This window comes from Psammomys obesus, unplaced genomic scaffold (genome assembly GCF_907164565.1).
Source record: "Psammomys obesus unplaced genomic scaffold, mPsaObe1.curated_primary_1811, whole genome shotgun sequence".
NCBI classification, from domain to species: domain Eukaryota; kingdom Metazoa; phylum Chordata; class Mammalia; order Rodentia; family Muridae; genus Psammomys; species Psammomys obesus.
The window spans coordinates 24,311,447-24,332,278 of NW_026595981.1; the positions used below are offsets into that span (position 1 = coordinate 24,311,447).

The 20,832-nt window shown below is 44.9% G+C and overlaps 1 protein-coding gene across 2 annotated transcripts in view; it reads right to left on the reverse strand.

Annotated features, from left to right (window-relative positions):
• The window catches only part of Dnajc7 (DnaJ heat shock protein family (Hsp40) member C7), a 36,975-nt gene extending 19,327 nt beyond the window's left edge, over positions 1-17,648 (reverse strand). Inside the window, exons 1-2 of one of the 2 annotated variants that reach the window (XM_055619668.1) lie at positions 17,531-17,648; positions 1,533-1,621 (exon numbers count right to left, since the gene is read on the reverse strand). In XM_055619668.1, coding sequence (XP_055475643.1) covers positions 1,533-1,621; positions 17,531-17,607 — 166 coding nt within the window. In that variant the 5' untranslated portion in view covers positions 17,608-17,648. The remainder of the gene's footprint in view (positions 1-1,532; positions 1,622-17,530) is intronic. The other variant, XM_055619669.1, reaches the window with a different exon arrangement.
• Positions 17,649-20,832: the final 3,184 nt, after the last annotated feature.

Below are 20,832 nucleotides of genomic sequence, written 5' to 3' on the forward strand. Positions count from 1 at the left end.
AGATCCTAGGCTATTATGTATATGTGTAAACAACTGTACATGAAGCTATAGTGTAACATGCAGAAAACAGAATAGAAAGAAAAGGTAAATATTTGGGCATGAGTAAAGACTGAATGCAGATATCAGACATGAGTTATAAAAGAGAACATAAAGCTAATTGTTTTTCTAGAAATACTTCTGTCATGGAGATTTTTGGCTTTGGTGGTAGGTAAGTGCATTAAAAATGTATTTGACAGTAAAAGTGTACACTCTAATGTGACACTCCACAGCTTCAGAATGCTCACCTAACTGTAGGGTCCGGTTAATTTCAGTATGTCTTTTTATTTCCAAGTCTTTTGTTTTGAAGATAAAGTTAACTTAGAGAACAAACAGGGCCAGCCCCAGCAAGTAGAGGCACTTGTCATCAAGGCTGATGTCCCAAGTTAGATTCCACATCGTTCACCTGGCTGAAGGAAGCAACTGACTCCAGCAGGTTATCCTCCGACTTCCACACGCGTGCTAGGGCAGGGACTGCACTTGCACACATGCACTCTCCAGCAACAACAACAACAACAACAACAACATAATAAATAAAAGGTTCGAAGGTAAAATAGGGAGTAGAGAGCAAGTTGAAACCCTGGACTGTATGCAACTTTCTCTTAGGTCACTGGAAAACATGTGTTTTCCAGTTTTAAAAGTTACGGCTTTTTAGGGGCTGGCCTGTAGTACAAGTGTAGAGCATTTTTACGCAGGAACGCCAGAAACGTCTGATTTCACCCCAAGCAACACAACACAACACAATACCAACAACAAAAAGTTATGGCTTTGGAGGACTGGAGAGATGGCTCAGAAGTTAAGAGCACTGGCTCTTACAAAGGTCTTGATTCCCAGCAACCACAGGGTGGCTCAGAACCATCTATAATGAGACCCTCTTCTGGAGTGCAGGTGTACATGCAGGCAGAACACTGCATACATAATAAATAAATCTTAAAAGTTATGGCTTTGAAGTGCGCCAACTGTCTTTTGGGGGCAGGGAGGCCAATGAGCTTAGGCATGTTTGTGAGATTTATGTGAGTTCAATGCTGTGTTATGTTCAAGGTCATCTTCAACTATAAGCAAGTTCAATGCTGGTCTACAGGAACTGGTGTTAAAAATAAATAAAACATGCTGGCATATTAAGAGCATAGAGATAAGACTCAATTTTATCCTCAATGGCCACTCCCTAAGGTAGAGAAGGAAGCACCAACAATGAGATACCTGTGTCGGACATCTCAGCTAGGAAAAGAACTGACCGGGAGACAAGTGAGCCATGAGCCCACCAGCTCAGTAAAAGTGCTTGCTTCTTTTTGCTCATTTGTTTTTCGAGACAGGGTTTCTGTGTAGCCCTGGCTGTCCTCAAACTCACAGAGATCTGCCTGCCTCTGCCTCCCCAGTGCTGAGATTAAAAGCGAGCACCACTACACGAGGCTGAAGAAGTACTTGCTAGGCAGCAGCCACTTACAACAGTGCCTGGCAAATGACTGTGTCTACTGTAATGACCAGGTCCTTCTCACCTATGGCTTTTGTGTAATAGTTATAAGCTTCGTTGTAGTCCTTCTTAGCATAGTATGCATTCCCTTGTTCCTTGAAGGATTCTGCTTTCCTGAAAAGAAAAAGGAGAATCACATTACTATTCTTCAGGAATGGTCTCACAGGACAGTCTTAGGTCTAGAGCCAAGCTTCAAGTTAGTGTGATAATGAATTAATTTATAGATCTGTCCAACAATCTGATGGACCCAAAGTAGGTTTACTGAAATAATGCAACCCATTCACTATCTATGCAGAGACATTCAAACTAAATCAAGAAAATTGCTTTCAGCTGGGTATGGTGGTTCACACCTGAAATCTACAATTTGGAGAGGCTGAGACAGGACTGCTGTGATTTTGAGGCTAGTCTGTGCTACATAGTAGTTCCAGGCCAGCGTGGGTTACAGAGCAAGACTGAACACGATAAAACAAAACCTGCCAGGTGTCAAACGCCTGCAATCCTAGCACTTGGGATATACAGTCAGGACATCGGAATTTCAATCCTGGTAACGTGTCAAGTTTGGGGACATCTTTGTTACTTCAGATCTACTCAGAAGAAACCAAACCTGGGGCTGGAGAGATAGCACAGAGGACGTTCTCCTAGAGGACCTGGGTTCAATTCTCAGCACCCACATGGTAGCTCACAACTATCTGTAACCCCAGCTACAGGGGACCCGATGTCCTCTTCTGACTTCTGAAGGCATCAGGAACACAAATAGTGCACATCCATACTCGTAGGCAAAACACTTATAACACATAAAAAACACCACTGAAAGAGTAACAACAACAAAAATAACACTACTTCATGCTGTAGCCTTTCATCTTGCTTGTTTCCTAGTCTAGAGTGAGACATTTAGACATTCCAACATTCTTCATAAGCTCATTTTCCTTTTCCTCTCTGTTAAGAGCTCAAACTCAGGACCTTGTGTGCACTACACACATGCTTTCTAAGTGAGCCACTGAAAGCCAACACTGACATTTCCAGTTAAATCACAACTACTGTTTTTTCTAAAAACGATTTGTTTGTTTATTAGTTATACAGTACTCTGCTTGCATGCATGCCTACATAACAGAAGAGGGCATGAGATCTCATTACAGACGGGTATAAGCCACCATGTGGTCTCTGGGAATTGAACTCAGGACCTTTGGAAGAGCAGATAGTGCTCTTAACCACTGAGCCATCTCTCCAGGCCCCTTGGTCCTGTTTTTTGAAGGGCTGGGTTTGAGACAGTGTCATACCATGTAGCCTTGACTCTGTGGCAATTCTGTTGTAGCCTCCCAAGTGCAAGGATTATAAACTATGATGCTTCTTTATTTGCAACTTCTAGGAGAAACATTTTCAGGTAATTCCACTGGGGGCAGTGGAATTTCTCAATATGAAATGGGACACAGCCTTAAGACTCTTAATAATTTAGTCTTCTGAAAAGTGTTTTCCCCCCTCGTCACTGGAAGAACAGTGGAAAGCATGTGACAAAGGAGTGAAAAGCATATTGGTGCATAAGAGAGAAGATGGAGCTGTGATAGCAGAGACTCGGAACACTGCAGGAAGTACTTATCTCCCAGTGTTCCCTCTTCCCACCATGTTCATCTGTGTGGTGCTAGCTGACCTTTTCACCATCCACCCACTGGCTGGGTTCAAGTCAAGACACAACAAAACAGCAAACCAGAAATGTCTATCAAAAGTATCCCAAAGCAGCTGGGTGTGGTAGTGCACATCTTTAATTACAGCAATCAGGAGGCAGAGATAGGTGGAGCTCTGTGATTTTGAGGCCAGCCTGGTCTAATAGCACATAGAAGCTCCAAGCCAGTGAGGGATACATAATAAAATCCTGTCTAGGAGGGAGAGAAAAAAAAAAGTACTCAAAACATTATACTTCCCAACTCCAATGACAAAGATGTCTCTTTACTGCAGCATAACTGAGTGTCTAAGCATGCTTCTTTTAAAAACTTTGTCTCCTTTCCTATCTGCCACATATACAAAAGGGAAATAAATTCAGGGCTGCCTGGAGGAGAGACAAAAGTCATAGTTGTTGGTGTGCCCCTTTGGTACTGGGGATCAAGTCCAGTACAAGCTGGGAAGGCACTGTGCCTCTGAGCCACATCCGCAGCAGCAACAGTTAACACTGGTCATGATATGGGAATTGTAGCCTGACTCTGTGACACAGCACAGGAGAGATTTGTGATTCGTTTCTTACAAATTTTAAACTACAAACTGGCACAAGCTGCCCTCCCTTTTCTGTACTTCCCCAACACTGTCCTGGGAAGCTCCACTAGCATGAAGAGACTGCTAGAAGAAAGGAGAAGGAAAATGGGTGACCTACTAATGTTGACAGATTTAAACTGTGCTGGGTGGAAATCTGCCTGAAAATCTTATTATACCAACTGTTGCAATGTTATAAAAAGGCCACCAGCTATTAAAAGAACCCAGGAATAACCTCCCTCACCTGCAGGACTAAGAATCAACTGAAATCTTTCAATGCAATACATAAAATTTCTTTAAACATAAATTAAGCAGAGTGCTATAAAAACTCTAGGAAAAGGACTGGAGAGGTGGCTCAGAGGTTTAGAGCACTGGTTGCTCTTCCAGAGAAACCTAGTACAATTCCCAACACCCACATGGCAGCTCACAACTGTCTATAACTCAAATTTCAGGGGATCCGACACTCTCACAGACATATACGCAGGCCAAACACCAATGCACATTAAACTCTAGGAAAAGCTTATGTTTTAAGAACAGACATGACAAGAGATTCCAAGGGCTTCCCCTGAACTTCCAGAAGCTCAGAAAAACCACTTTGAAAAAACGTATTGAACTCTGGAGTAGATACTGACCAATCTGAAACTAGAATGTAGCTTCTTTTTAGTCAGCAGTGACTAAGAATAGCCAGCTCCCTGAGGAAACCAAAGGCACCCAGATACTGTGCCAGCAGCACCAGGCTTACTAGTGACAAGTGACAGGACCTAGAGCTACTGAATGGTGGTCTTTCTTCAACACCGTTCCCATGGAGCCTGAGGGCACTGCTGGCTTCTAACAGGAACCCAAACAGTGATTTCAGTAGAAATCATGTACAGGTATTTCAGGTAGGTACTTTCCATGCACAACTAGGCAACTAAGTTTCACGGGCTCCCTCCCCCAAGAAACTGGAGTTGAAGTAGATTGCCCAATGAAAGGGAGTGACCGGGTTTGTCAAAATCCAAAGTCTACTACTTAAGCTTTCTAATGCTTACTTCTGTGATACTGACACTTTAATGTATTTAAACTAAGACACAAACAAGCTCTGGTATGAAAAATATGTCCCAGGACTGAAATCGGGATCCCTAACAGTCAGTCGAGAGTGGAGCTCCTTTCTCTTTAAGATGCAAGACCCAGTGAACTGGACTTTGCCTCCCCCAAGAAACACATTTTATTTTAATAAATGGTGAGTAGATTCCATTCTAGAGCAAACAAAGCAAGCAATGTAGAGTCAGCCCACAGCAAAAAGAACAAGAATTGTGTTGTGACATGTTGCCATGCTTTTAACCTCACACTGCACATCAGGCCAGAATTAGCTATTCCCACAGTTTCATGAAAAGGACTTATTTTTATAGAAATGTAGCTGGTTAGCAGCTGCCTAGACAACAGACTTAGGCACTTGGTGCTTTTAGGCAGAATGTTTATTTTTGTATCCAGGTCCCATGTCCTAAGTGAAGAGCATCCCAAACACAGAAGCCATAATGGCGGGCCTAACCCTCGGAATCCGTTAGGGCTGCACCAGGAACAATTCCAGAGCTAAGTAATTCGAGTCCTGCTTAGGAGTCTGAGAAGAGCTGAAGCTGTTCAAGCTCTCCTTACGAGCAAAGTGACTGCAGGAGGAGATGTCAAAGAAACGGTACTGGAAAAGGAAAAGAGCTGGTTAACACAGGAACTGAGGGCAATCTGAGGGAGGCATCTGTCACTGCTGCCAGGGTTCTTAATGCATTTGATAACTAAATGAGGTTTCTGCATGTACCTGCTAAAACATGTCAGTATAGAGAAAGGAAGAATGAAATTGTTTTCTATGGGTACAAATTAAATTTGCAGTGCCCAGGAGGCAAAGGTAGGTGGGTTTCTGTGAGTCTGAGGCTAGCCTGGTCCACATATAGGGAGTTCAAGGCCAATCAGGGGTATCTAGAGAAATCTTGGCTCAAGAAGACAAAATAACAACATCCAAAATTAAGTTCAGAATAAAACCTAAAATATTAAAGCAAAATAGCCATATCCAGAACTAGCCTGATGGTGTTAACAACTATAAAACACCTCCTGTGTTTTCACACTCTCACGTGGTTCCAATCAAGAACAGCACTGCCCGGGCCTTCTGTGACAATGCTTCGGCGAGCTTTCCACTTGTCTTCCTGCAAAGGAAGCAGCAGTGACACACCACAGCGATGCACCGCAGTGACTGCCTGCATTGGTCTCAGAACTTCTAGAGGCCTTTGTAGGTTCCTTATTTTCATTTGCTTCGTCTGGTTTTTCCCACACTAACCTCAAATTCACTACAAAGGACGGGCAGTAGTGACGCAATGCCGTAAGTGCCAGCACTCGAGAGGCAGAGGCAGTTGGAGCTCTGTGAGTTCAAGGCCAGCCTGGTCTACAGAGCAAGTTCCAGGATAGGCAGGGCTACACAGAAAGAAAAACTATAAATAAGTAAATACAAAGTCAAGAATGACCCTGAACTTTGGTCCCCTACCCCGACCTCCTGAGGGGTCACAGGCAGGCGCACTACACTGAACTCAGGCTTCATGCACATGCATAGTCCAGCCTATGTTGTTGGGGTTTTTTTGGTCTGCCTTTGAAATTTTTACTTTTTAAGTATTTTATTGATATAACTAGTTATTTATGAAGTACAACATAGTTATTTCAATTCAACACTTGTCTGTATCATGCAATGTTTAGAAAATGCCTTATTTTCTTACTGGGAACTAAAATATTGTAGCACTGAGCTATATAAAGACTTTTCCTTATACTTGTAAGAGTCAGATTCTCACTAACTGCCCAGGTTGGCCACTCAGACAGCTGGGGGTTATAGGCCTGCAACATCAGGCTACATAAAATGAGCTTATTCAATCTCCCACGCAATCCTTGGGAAATATAAGCACAGGAGCTCTGATTAAACAAGGATGCTGGGAATGATTCTGACTTAAACCACTAACAACCAAAACACAGGGCCAGTAAGGTGGCTCATCTGGTGATGAATGATACATACCACCAAGCTTGACTACCAAGTTCAATCCATGGGACCTACATGATGGAAGGAGAAAAGCAATCCCTGCAAGTTGACCCATGACTTCCATACTGATGCTATGGCTGCCACCCCAACCCAACCCACCCCAACCCACCACACACACACACACACACACACACACAAACACACACACACACACACACACGAGCAAACTTTTTTTGAGATAGGGTCTCACTATGTAGCCTTGACTGGCCTGGGGCTCAAAATATACAGACCCGGCTAGCTTCAAACTCAGAGAGATCCATCTGACTCTGCTTCCCCAATGCTGGGATTAAAGATGTGTGCCACCACTGTCAGGCTGCAAGCAAATTCTCTTTATGCATTCAAATAGTCACCCACAGATAAGCACCTTTCCTGAGAAAGGTGGGCAAGCAGAACATAGTTTTCTTAGTAAGCATTGCTGTTTTAAAATGTGTTTTGTTTTTTCTCACCAGCCAGGAAACTGCAGCCTTGAAAACCCATTCTTCCACAGTGTGCATCTGTTAAGACCTATGTGTCTGAGCTTGTAGGTATACTCTCTCTGAATCTGCTGCTACTAATTATTCCCACAAGTAGTGTCAAGGAATCACTTGGCATTATATGAGGATTAGCAGGGCATTGTGATCAAATCAGACAACTTGGGCTAGCGACCCCCAGCCAACTTTGCACATTTGCAACTTACTGAATTAAAACTACATTACAACACCACAGTTGGCAGTGTGACATACCCTAACTCAGATGTCCTATAAAAATGTCCACTTTCTTTCCAAATACCTCCAAGATAGACGCTGAGGCAATTCTGCCTTAGGTCAGCCGGTTAAGCTTTTTAGCAATTACAGAGTCATTTAAAAATTTCAGTCAGCCTCTGTCAGATGCTACATACACTGGGTGGCTTTTTGAAAAACCTCCTTAGGCTAGCAGGCTGGCTCTGGGGTAAAGACACTTGCCACAGAGCCTGAGTTTGACCCACACGGTGGAAAGAGAAAACTGACTCCCCAAAGTTGTCCTCTGACTTCCATGTGTGCCACAAACATATATTCACACAAAAATAATTTACACACACGCATACATACCCACACATATACATACCCACACGCATACAAACTTTTTTTTTAATTTATCCTTATTTTATGTACATTATCAGGTCCCTTGGAATGGGCATTACAGACAGTTGTAAGCTGCCATGTGGGTGCTGGGAATTGAACCCGGGTCCTTTGGAAGAGCAGACAGTGCTCTTAACCACTGAGCCATCTATCCAGCCCGCATACAAACTTTTTAAATTAAGTTTTTAATGTGTAAAGGTGTTTTTTATCTGCATGTGTAACCTGTGTATCTGATGCCCTCCCTTGTAACTGGAGTTATAGGCAGTTCTGAGCTGCCATCTGGGTGCTTGACCTTTGACCCTGGAAAAGCAGCTGGTGCTTTTATTCACGGAGTACTGTCAACCACTAAACCATCTCTCCAGCCCCTAGGGTTAAGTCTCTTCATCAGGTGAATCATTTTAAGATATTTTTTTTCCGAAGGGAGGAAAAATAAATCATGTCAGCCATTGCATGGAAACTACTGTGCAACGCTTGTAACCCAGGAAATACTTTTGTGTGACAAAAACTGTAAGACTTTTACTTTAAGTACTTGGCTCCCTCTTCTTGGGAGCTCCAGAGATTTGTTGTTGTTTTTGTTTTGTTGTTGTTTTTGTTTTGTTTTTTGAAACAGTCTCTTTCTATAGCCCTGGTTATCCTGGAAAATGTAGACCAGGCTGGCCTCAAACTCAGAGATCCCCCTGTTTCTGCCTCTTGAGTGCTGGGATTAAAGGTGTGGGTCACCACGCTCAGCTAGCTTCAGAGATTTGTATTTTATATCTTGCCTACCTTGTGCACATCTGCCTAACCTATGGTTTCTCTCTCAAACTTAAAGCTTTCCTGACTCTGTTTTTATGTTCTTTATTGATGAAACCAAAAGCTCCAAAAGAAAACTCCAATTCTCAGTTAACATTGTTATACAGAAAAAAAATCTAGTTCTGCTAAAATTAAAACTAAGGACAAAATGCTTTAATTTTCTTAGAGTAAAGAAGTGTTCGGAAGCCTTTGATTTTAGAAAAAAACTTGGGGGCGGGGTTGGGGGGTGATCTTTCCCTTTCTCTGGTGGTTGCTGGGACATGCCTGGAAATGAAGAGTCTCCATGTGTTCACCAAATCTACAATGTTACCTTGCTCTCGACTGCAGCACTTGTTTCTTCTACTCAGTCAAATTTACTAGCGGCTTGTTGTTCTAGCAATGCCCTCCACCCGACAGAATTTACGGGATCTTGGCCAGGCTCAGAGTAGAAATTCTTTCCTCCTCCCCCTTCCCCAGACCTCTTGTCCCCAATGGCATGTCACAAGGCCTGTTTCATGTTGTACTCTCTCTGACCTTCATGAGAATAAAGTAACAGGAGTCCAATAGCCTCATGTCAATCCCATCCTGCCCATAGGCAAGTCACTATTTTTTTCTTTAAAATATTTACAAAATAAATAAATTCTAACCTATAAATAAAATTTCAATTTACATTCATATATGTAAGTGAAAGCCACATGATTTGTGAAAAAGTTTGTAAATCCTGCAGTACCTTCAAGGTCCTGTGTGCTGGGTACTTTCTAACCAGGTAGAGGAGGGGCGAGCACTTGCATGAGCTCCAGGCACTGCAAAGCTACCAGGCAGCCCAGCTCCCTTTACCCATTAGCTGTCTACCTTCCTTTCTTTTCTTTTTAAATCCCAAGGTTCTTTATAGTGCTTTCTTCTTACTCCAGGGGATCAAATCCTTGTGTTTTAAATAATTAAGATTTTTTTTTTTCCAGGCTCAGTAGAGATGCAGCGAGATGGGTTTTTGGTGTCAGGCAGCTGGCAGAGTGGGACACTGGGAGAGAACCATCAGCAACCCCATTTTCACTTTACAGCACAACTAAAACAACTTCTTAGTTAGATGTGGTGGTTTACACCCAGAATTCCAGCACCTAGGAGGCTGAAGCAGACACACTGCTGCAGAGTTCAAGGCCAGCCTGCACTATATAGTGAGTTCTAGGCCAGCCTGCGCTATACAGTAAAACCTGTCTCAAAAAGTAAAAACTCAAAAACAATCTCCTATTCCTAAAGGGGAAAGGTGGAAGACAAAGATGAAGACTCAACATTTGAGTCAAAATGTACTCTGGACACTCAAGGAGAAACCTCGATGGGGGCAGAGTACATTAGGCGGGCCAAGTACATCAAGGGGAGCTGTGAAGTCTACACAAGTAAGTCAACAGCACTCTCTACTGCTGGAAGAGGGAAGGACATGAGGCAGGCACTGGCAGGAGCTGGCTAGGTCTGAGGGGAAGCAGACCCAATCTTGACAGAAATCCCATCCCTGCCAGCATATGGTCAGTCAAAGAAACAGCCACCTCATCGTGAGGTCTGTACCTTAACTAACAGGCGTAAGAGTGTTCTGACATTTGCTTCTTCTTCTTTACATACCCTTGGGAGGAGGAGAGCAGACTCTAAGGCCGCTTCAGAGTAATGAGCCTTTCTGAAATCACCCTGAGAGCACAAGTCATTGAGCTTTTAAGTGTTAGCCTGAGGCTGATGTTCAAATATCCCTGAATCCACCTTCCACTTTTTGGTCCTCCTCTCTAAGACAATGTAGACATCCCCACAGGAATGGGGATAGTCTAAAGATACTTGCACCCCTCCTGATAGCTATTAGACTATTTTCTGAAATATGTTCCCATGGATTGGAATCCCCCCGGGAATCCTATGCTGTGGGAAGGAATAGGCTAAGGCTTAGTGCCAGCCAGAAGAGAAACTTTCTCTCAGAGGTCAGATTACTTTGTAGCAGAGACTGGCACCCAGACAGTGATGGGTCAGCTTTGGGACAAACCATGCCTTACCCAGGACTCCTTAGTTATGGATATCTCTTGCCCTCCATTTAAATCTAAACCTCAGATCTCAACCTGATGGACCTGGGGTGGTGGTGGAATGGGGTCTCTGAACTTCTTTACCTGCCCTTCTTTCCAATAAGGCTGCACTGAATAAACGTCCTTTTCTCTGCTCTTTACTGTGACCTGTCTCTTTAACTGGACAAGTGAAGATGCTGGCAGAGTTCAGCTATTAGCAATGCCAGGGCCCAGGCTTGATCCTAACAGCTCTGGTAACATCTCATCCTGATGGAGACAGTGGCATCCCTCAACAGTCTAGAACTAAGGAACCATAATTAAGAAAAGGCTGCTTCCAGGGCTGACAAGATGGCTCCAGAAGACACCTGCTGCTGAGCCTCGGGACAGACACACACACACACACACACACACACACACACACACACACACACACTAAGGAACCATAATTAAGAAAAGGCTGCTTCCAGGGCTGACAAGATGGCTCCAGAAGACACCTGCTGCTGAGCCTCGGGACAGACAGACACACACACACACACACACACACACACACACACACACACACACAGCTGGGGTGGGGTGGGCTGCTGCTTCCTGATGGTGTGGAAGATATGGAAGGTAGATATGGAAACCAGAGGGGCAGGAAGGATGTTGTGGTGGCACTTACACGAAGTCCTCTTGGGTCCTCAATTCAACAGGCAGCTTAACTCTCTCAGGGTAAACTGCCCAAGCAGGAACTTTCAGGCAGAAAATACAACAGAGTCCTGCTCATCCCTCACACTGTCCTCAGAAGTAACTGCTTCAGAAGAGATGGTCAATACTGCTTATTTGATAACCTAGTTTCCCCATACACGTCACACACCAAGAGAGCAGGGCTTCATATAGAACCTGAAAAGTCCTATACCCCACACCGTCACTCTCAAAAGCCCATCCACGCACACTTCTGCCCATCATTGTGTAAAATTAGAACTACAGTTTCTATCTGCCTGGGGAGAGAAAGCTCAACTGTCAACTGTCACGCCAGTAGAAAGAACGGCGCCTGTAAAAACCACTCTGAACCCTGTTCCTACTGCTGAAGTTCAGCTTCAAAGAATACCTGGACCGTTGTCTACGTAACTTCCACATCACTCGGCACTGGAGAATGAGGAGGAAACATTAGTGAAAGAAGGGACTAAGGAATTCTCAACTGGACTTTGTATCAGGAGATAAGGCACCGAGGCAGAAGCCAGTCCTTGTTCTCCAGCCTTCTAAAGTCCTAGAGCAAGAAAGCAAAGGCAGGCTTCCAGTACTCAATCCTTTTTAAATACCAACTTCCATGACTAAGCTAAGCCCTGATTGGCTGTAATGGACAGGGCTAGGCTTCAGGCCAATCAGAATTCCTGCTGTTGGCAGGTGACTAGGCACTAGAACAACTGCCACTCACTTGGCCCAGCATTTCCCTAAAATTGTTCAGTTTACTCAATACTGGTTAATGTAGGAATCTGAACTACATTAAGGAAAAGGGACCTCCTATCTTCTTCCTGTTCCATTAATGACTATTTAACAATTTCTCCATTAATATCAGGGTTGTTCAAATAATTTGCTATATTCAGGATTCTGTATTCCTAAATTTATCCCCTTCTTTAGCCATAACTCATTTCTTCTATCTCCCATTTCTTTACCTCTGAGCCATACTTAAAGCATACCAACTTGAAGTGTTCCTCATTCATTTGACTTCAAAGTCAAAGATATCAGAATTCTGCTTTTAGACGTACTGAAATGTCTAGCTTCTTGCCCTAGAACTCTATAAGAAGGTGAACAAATTCCTAACATTGATCAGGTTGAGAAGTGGGGGGGAAGATTCCCATCAACTCTTTGGTTAAGTAAGGCTATGAAGTTCAAAAGGACTTAAAAAGCTGTGGAAGAAAAATAACTACTACAAAGCCTGAGGTGTGGACTCAGCAATGTGTGTGGAGAAATAAAAGACAGATTTCTAACCCACAAAGGAATTAAGATTGCTAGGTAACAGAGCCTAATAGGAAAGGCTCTTCCAATGGCAGCACTTCGGAGGCAAAAGCAGGCACATCTCTTTTGAGTTGGAAGCCAGCCTGGTCCACACAGGAAGTTTCAAGCCAGTCACAGCTACGTAACAAGGCCTTGCTAAAGAAAAAAGAAAAAGAAGAAAAAAAAAAAAAAAAAAAAGAAAGAAAGAAAAAGGAGTAGGAGAGAGAAAGAATGGAAGAAAGAAGAACAGAAAAAAAGGAGAGTGGCTTTTGTGGCAAGAGGGCTCAGTGGGTACAGCAGCTTGCCCCCAAGACTGGCAATCTGAATTTAATCCCTGGAACCCATACGCTGGAAGGAGAGAACTGACTTCCACAGGTTGTCTTCTGATATCACAGTCAGGTCCACAGACACACATACAAAGTGTAACAAGAAACGAAAGGAAGGAAGGAAGGAAGGAAGGAAGGAAGGAAGGAAGGAAGGAAGAAAGGGAAGGAAGGAAGGAAGGAAGGAAGGAAGGAAGGAAGGAGAAAGAAAGAAAGAAAGAGAGAAAGAAAAAAGAAAAGAAAGAAAGAGAAACTTTTTTCATGGTTGTGTGCATGAGAACAGATACAGAAATGCTGGCTCAGGAGTGGAAAGATGGCTCAGTGTTTAAGAGCACTGGCCCAAGTTCAATCCCTAGCACCCAAATGGTGGCTTACAACCATCTGTAACTCTAGTTCCACGGCATTCAAGGCAATTCTGACCTCTGCTGGTACTACACACGCCTGGCATGCAGATATGTATGCAGGCTAAACACCTATACAGACAAAATAAAATAAAAATATATGTAAATAACAGATCATTGGGGCTGGAGAAATGGCTCACTGATTCAGAGCATTTGTTGATACAGAGGACATGTTAGTTTGTCACCAGTCTTTTCCCACAGCAACTAAGAAATGAAGGTAAAAGGTGTGTTGAGATCGTCCAGAGCAATCCAGGAAAGAGAAGCCTCCACCCACATGCGCATACATGCGCGCGCACACAGCATACATACGCACTCTAAGTCTCACTGACAGTCCTATCACCTACATGGCAGCTCACAACCATCTGCAGCTAGAGTTCCAAGGGATCCAATGCCCTCAATGTGGGCTCCATGGAGGCACACATACGTGCAGGCAAAACATTCAAACATATAAAATAATTAAATCTAAAGAAAAGAAGTATCATCTCAGGGAAGCAAGCAAGGAAGTCTTAGTTCCCAATCTGTGGCTCCCTGATTCTATGTCCAGTCACAGCAGATTCAGAATGAAACACAGACATGCTTCTTCTCTGGTGACCTGCTTGAAATCCATTAGAATGTCATAATAAAGGCTATCTACAGAGACCAATAACCAGAGACCTTTAACTCAGGACAGGCAATGCATATTAGAAAACGTATCCAGCAGCTTCCCAGGAACATCAAAAGCCTTGGTGAACTGCTGAAATGTCTGAACTTTAACCCCTTATCTACAAAAATGGCAGACAAAGAAGAACAATTTGGGACCAGTAAAATGGCTCAGCAGGTGTAAAGATGCTTACCACAAACAACCTCAGTTTAATCCCTGGATCCCAAATGGTAGAGAATCAATTCCCACAAGCTGTGCTCTTGTCCTCTGGCCTCCAAAATACTCACCCACACATGGGTGCATGCTCTCTCCCTCTCACTAAATATATAAAAGCAATTTTCACACAGAGAATTCTATTTTGGAGTGTGCTAACATTTCAGCTTAGACTACCTAGAATGAAGTAGACATGGCTTCCATATTCAACACTCAAGAAAGAAGAGCAAACAGTGAAATAAGGAACAAAGTGACTGTCAGTGGGCCTTAGAGTGCGTATGTATGCTGTGCGCACGCGCATGTATGCGCATGTGGGTGGAGGCTTCGCTTTCCTGGATTGCTCTGGACCTTTTCAACACATCTTTTACTTCCATTTCTTAGTTGCTGTGGGAAAAGACGGGTGACAAACTAACAGGTGCAAACACTTAAGGTTTCTTTCTCTCCAGACATATTAAAACAAAATAAGATGCAGCCACATGAAGTGTTGGGATTCATGAGGTCCATGTCTTGAAGTTCCTCTCATCTTGCCTGCTGTGGGACTATGGCAATTTAGTAGCAAGCAAGATTTGTCAGAGCCAAGATGTAAGGAAAGACGGATTCCTGCTGGCTTCCCAAAAACATCCCAAGGGACTCATAGACTGATGTATTCCTAAGTGAACTGGGAGTAGAAAGATGTAACCAGAAAGACTTAGCCAGACAATAAAGGGGTGCTTCGAGGAGATGTCCTTCTCCATCAGCTGCTACGGCTGCAGGGAGTATTCTAGGAAGTGAGAAAAGTGTAAAACCACCTCCTTCCAAAACTTCCAAATCTCAACTCCTTCTTCAATGGAAAAATTCCACATCAACAACAGTTTCATACCAACAGATCCTATAGCCTACTCTCCTAAGGATGCCTTCCACAGCAGAGGTCAAAGCAATTTAAGTTACTTTCTTTTTCTTGTACATACAGAACTGGTATATAATGATCATACAAAACTGAATAATCAGTTCTAGTATGTCTAAAACGCAAACTCTCTTTATATGTAACATATGCCTGTTAAGAATGCATTTTTGTGGGGTCTGGAGAGATGGCTCAGCAGTTCAGAGCACTGGCTGCTCTTCCAAAGGTCCTGAGTTCAATTCCCAGCAACTACATGATGGCTCACAACCATCTATAATGAGATCTGGTGCCCTCTTCTGGCATGCAGACACATATGCAGGCAGTATAGTATATAATAAAAAAGGAACACATTTTTGGCTTTTATTTATATGTACACTATTCGGTGGTAGATAAATGTTTTACTATCAATGACAAAAAAAAAGGTAATTAATAATGCATATCATGCTTCACATGATGTGGCTACATTATATTAGTTTACTGTTTCATGTTCTCTCTCTGCCTCTATGTCTCTCTGTCCATCACACACACTCTTTTTCTCTCTCTCTCTCTCTCTCTCTCTCTTAACATGAAGCCCTGGCTAGCCAACTGTGCAGACCGGGATGCCCTTGAACTTATATTATTCTGCTTGCCTCTGCCTCCCAAGCGCTGGATTATGTGCACACCACCGTGTCTAGCTTGTTTTTGTTTTGAGACAAAACTTACTGTTAAACCCAGACTGATGAATTCTAGCTCTTTCTGCTGCCTCAGTCTCCCAAGGGCGAGGATTACAGATGTGCGCCACCACGTTCAGTCTTCAAGTTTCTCACCACATCTCCCCATGATCATTCACCACCATTTATGACAAAACACTCTCTTTATAAAGCTGTTTCATTTCATTTCAGGGAGAAGGGTTTGCTTTAGAGAGGGGACACAGAAGTGAAGTCTAGTCAAGCACAATGGTGTACAGACGGATGGCTCTCTGAGTGCAAGGCCTGCCTAACATCCAAGCAAGGAACACTCTCTACAGCAGATTTACACCGAGCTGGGTAGATTCCCTAAGTGACAAATGGCCAAAGTCCCTATTTATAGCAGTGAGAAGCACACTAATTCTTTCCAAATACAAGTAAAATAAATTTAAGCTCTTTCTTATTGAGGGGCTTCCCTTCTCATTTTGCAATTCCTTAAGATACACGTGAGCTTAACTCTAAACACTGCAATCCTGCGGAAACTCAACACGAAGGAGCCTAGACTAGACTGGTGTCTCAGGGATCAACTAACACATGTTGTCAAGCCTCTCAGCTTCCAAATCGGGTACTGCCCATATACCTGATAACTACAATACTAACCGTGGCTCCCCGAGTACCCGCTTATACTTCTAGCTGAGATAGTAAAACCCTCAGAATCCTGATTTCTAGATCTCCTGAACTGATTCACTCACCATCTCAAATTATTCAGACTGAAGACATACCCGTCCAGGCTAGGTATGAACATAGGAAGCACACGGGAGGGAGACTAAGGGCACGGTACAGTCCACCCTAAACAAAGGATCAAATTAATCTGCAACCGATAAGGGACTCGGTTAACCTTTGATATCAGAACAAGCGCTCGCTCGCAACTGTGTTCCAATCCCGCTTCAAAAACCTGTCCTTAGCTGGTGCCAGAATTCACAGAGTGTTCTAGAAAACCACTCACTCAGCAGCTCCCTAGGCTAGTCCAGACTGGCAAGCTCGCATACTGCGGCTGCCCAGCAGTCCCAACTGCATGTAAACAGCTGTCCTCCTTGAGTTCAGGAACGGTCTTGGGAAGAATGGTGCAGAAGCGTCTGACCCGTACAGCAAGAAGACAGGCTCCTCCTCCGTCTTTCTGGCTATCCATTTTTAACTTCTACCGTAAGCAGGGGGCGACCATGGTCAATGCTGCGGCTTACCATCCCCTCGGGCCCACAGTAATGACCACTAAGTGTAATTACCGAGGAAAAGGAAGTGAGGAGGAGAATGAGGACTCTTGGAGACGTAGAGTGAGGACAGATAACAATGCACACGTTAACCAGAGCAGGCGGAGGCCGGGGCTATGTTAAGGAAGTCGTCATCGCCGCCGCGACGCTTCCCCCACCCTGCAGCCTAGCTCTGAGAGTCCCCCTCGGAGACCCGGCCTCTACCATGAGGACGACCTTTCTCTCCGCGGCAGAGCAAGGCCACCCTCCACGCCGCGGCTCCCCACTTGGCGGAAGCAGAAGGGGAGAACCGACCCCCCAAGCGTGCCCCTTCAGGGGGTCTCTGTCGAGTCCGGCCCTGAAGTCTGTGTGGGGTGGGGGGTTGTCTGCAGGAGGAGACGCACCGTCTCTACCTTTGGGGGCTGCCGAGTCGACATTCCCCAAGCCACGAGCTGCAAGCTCCCTTCCTCCATAACTCTAGCCCTTGGTTACCTCTTTGCTTCTTCGTCCTCCACCAGTTCAGGCTCGGTCGCCGCCATTACCACATCGCACTCCGCGGCAGCCGCCATCTTACCGCCGGGACCAGAGAGCCGGGTGGGAGGCAGGCCGTGAAGAGTACTTCCGGTCGGAGCATCAAGCCGCTGGGTTGCGCTGCGCCCAGAGGGACTCCCGCGAGCCCGTCTACCAACGAGAGGCTCCGCTTGGGGCCAGAGCGGCCTCCCATCCCTGGAGGTCCAAGGTGGTCTCCGCGCTGGGGCCGGAGCCCAGGGGCGGCTCCTGTGCGTAGGGGGCGCCACTTTCCCCGTGGGTGGGAGGAGGGTACAGAAGGATGTTGCCTCTCTAGACCTGGGCTTGCCTCAGTAGCCTGACCGCCTTGTTGCCATAACAACTCGCAGTCCTAGAGCGTCTCCTGCGAGGCTTGGGAATCCCGGGTGTGTGGAGATGGGCTCACCGAAGGCTCTCGAGGGGAAGAGCCCTCGACGACTACCTTCCCGACCTTGGAGTGTGTCCACAGCTTCCTCCCCGGAAAGGCATGAAGAGCTACTTTGAGCCCAGTCCCCAGCTTTCATCGGTGCCTGGAAGCCCTGCCCAGCCAAGCGAGGGGAACGCAGGGCGTCTTCACCCTGCGCCTTTCATCCTTCACGGATCTCCAAGCGCCAACTGCTTCATCACCCTAATGACGCGGACCCTTTTATGCGGCCGCTTTCATGTCAGCCGCTTGGGAGTGCCATCTCAGCGTTAAGCCTAGAGAGGATGACATGGCGCCCCAGCCCCTGCCCCGGGATTTATAAGGCAGCTCATGGGGTGAGGTCCCTTTTCCTTAGTGTCCCCTATACTCCTACTTCCTCGTAAACTACCCAGCACGCTTGTCTGGCCAAATGCGGTCTGCATCGGGAAGACAGCTTAATCGTCTTTGTAGTACCGCTGCTATACCCAACAGTGTTGTTGTGGAGTTGAATTAAGCTGAGGCCCTCTGAGGTTAAATGGGAGGAAGAGACGGCTTTGAGGTTGTAATTTAAAGCCAAAAAGAACGAAAATAAGATGACAGTGGAGTTTAAACAGCACTGCGTGCGACCGTCCCTAACCTGTTTTGTAGGTCCTTATTACTGAGAGAGCTGAAACCACAGGGGCCCCTGGATAGAGAATGGTAGCTGAGGTTCACTGAAGTGAAGGGGTCATCCAGCCCTTACCTGCACTGTTTTGCTGGTTGGGCGTGGTGTGGCAAAAACCTCACCAACTGCCCTGCCTGTGCCCTGTGGCTCAGCTCACAGTCTACAGTCTAATTCAGGGACCAACTTGTTTTTTACGTTCTGCTTCTGCCTGTCATGTGTAGGCATTGCAGGCATCTGGTTCTGTGCCTGTTTTTATGTGGTGCTGGAGCTAAAACCCAGGGCTTCATGCCTGCTAGGTCCTCTACCAAAGTTACATCCCCAACTCCTTTAATACAGTTGGCCCTTTCCCTTAAGGGAAAACTGTGTGGAGGTCCTAACTTGTTTTGTAAGTCTTTATCATTACTGAGAGAGCTGAACCCATGGGGGGTCACCTGCTAGTGACTCTGATTGATTGTTGGGGCTCAGTGGATAGAAATGCTGTGACCCTTTGGTACAGTTCCTCATGTTGTAGTGACCCTCAATTATTTTTTGTTGCTACTTCATAATAGTAATTTTGCTACAATTATGAATCGTAATGTAAATATTTTTGGACGGGAGAGGCACACAGACTAAATATATTTGGGCACAGGGGTCTTTTCTGAAACTGGCGCTCCAACCACGGACTATGCATGGATATAACCTAGAACCCCTGCTCAGATGTAGCCCATGGCAGCTCAGCATCCAAGGGGGTTTCCTAGTAAGGGGAACAGGGACTGTCTCTGACATGAATTCAGTGGCTAGGGCCCAGAGGAGGACATTGCAACCAGTCCTGATGAGACCTGATAAACTAGGGTCAGATGAAAGAAGGGGAGGTCTTCCTTCCTACCAGAGGACTTAGATAGGGTCAGGGAGGAGATGAGGGAGGGAAGATGGGATTGGAAGGGAGTTAAGGAGGGGGCTACCACTGGGATACAAAGTAAATAACCTGTCATTAATATTAAAAAAATAAAAATTATTAAAAAATATTTTTGGAGGTAGAGGTTTGCCAAAAAATTCATGACCCATAGGGTGAGAACCACTGCCTTAACCCATTTATTGAGCCTTGCACTCACTTCTCAACCACAGAAAAAAAAAAATGTATTTCTTCCTGAATATCTTATGTTGGTATATATCCATCTGTTCAACTGGCCACCACATGAAACAGAGGGTAAATCATGCAGTCCTCAGTATTGCTCTTGACTTGCAGTCTATCATCAACAGTTCTTGAATCTCCTGCCACACATCCCTAAATCTCCTTTTCATGCCAAAATCTTGCCATTAAAAGCAAATAAATAAACTCTGAGACTACAATAGTCTCTTAACTGACCCTCAGCCTCACCTCTGTCAAGCCTTGGCTCTTCTGACAGAATGACTTTCCTTGCAAAAGTGGATGGATTATTTCATTTCCCTGGTATAAACCTACCAATGGCTTTCTATTACTGTGAGTTTGATCTCTGGCCTGCCACACATCTTTGTTCCTTGGCTACTCTCTTCAGTCGGTGTTGAACTCCCAGGGATTGTAGCGGCAGAAATGGCACGGTTCTTGCTGTATTTCCTCTGCTTTAGAAATCTCTGGCCTCTTTAGCCCTTCAGATTTGAACACAGACATGCCCCTCTCCTTTCTTGTCTTTGCTATCTGTTGCCCCTAAGTTAAATGCTCCTCTGTCGTGCCCATAGCACCCCACCTCAGTAATAGCATTCATCATGGTTTGTTGTAATTGTTGGTATGGTTGTCTGATTATTCTAGATTAGGGGCAATCATCCTGTTTAAATTGTAGCCTTTCCTTTGCATATGGCCCCACACAAGGCACAGACAAGACAAAATAGATGCTTGAGGCTTCCCTCCAACCCCCCGTGTAGACTATGTTGTCTTCAAACTCAAAATCACTTCATTCTCCCAAGTGCTGGGATACAAATGTGAGCATCTACTCTGGCTTCAAAAAAATCCCAGATTTATCGAGTGTGGTGTTGAAGACCTTTTATCCCGGCACTCAGGAAACAGGCAGGTGGATCTCTGTGAGTCTGAAGGCCAGCCTGGTCTACGGAGTGAGAGGACATAGTCAAAGCTACACGAAAAAATGCGGTCTCAAAAAAACAAAATCAAAAATCCAGGTTCAAAGAGCACTTGCCTAGTATGTATAAGACCCTAGGTTACAGTCATAA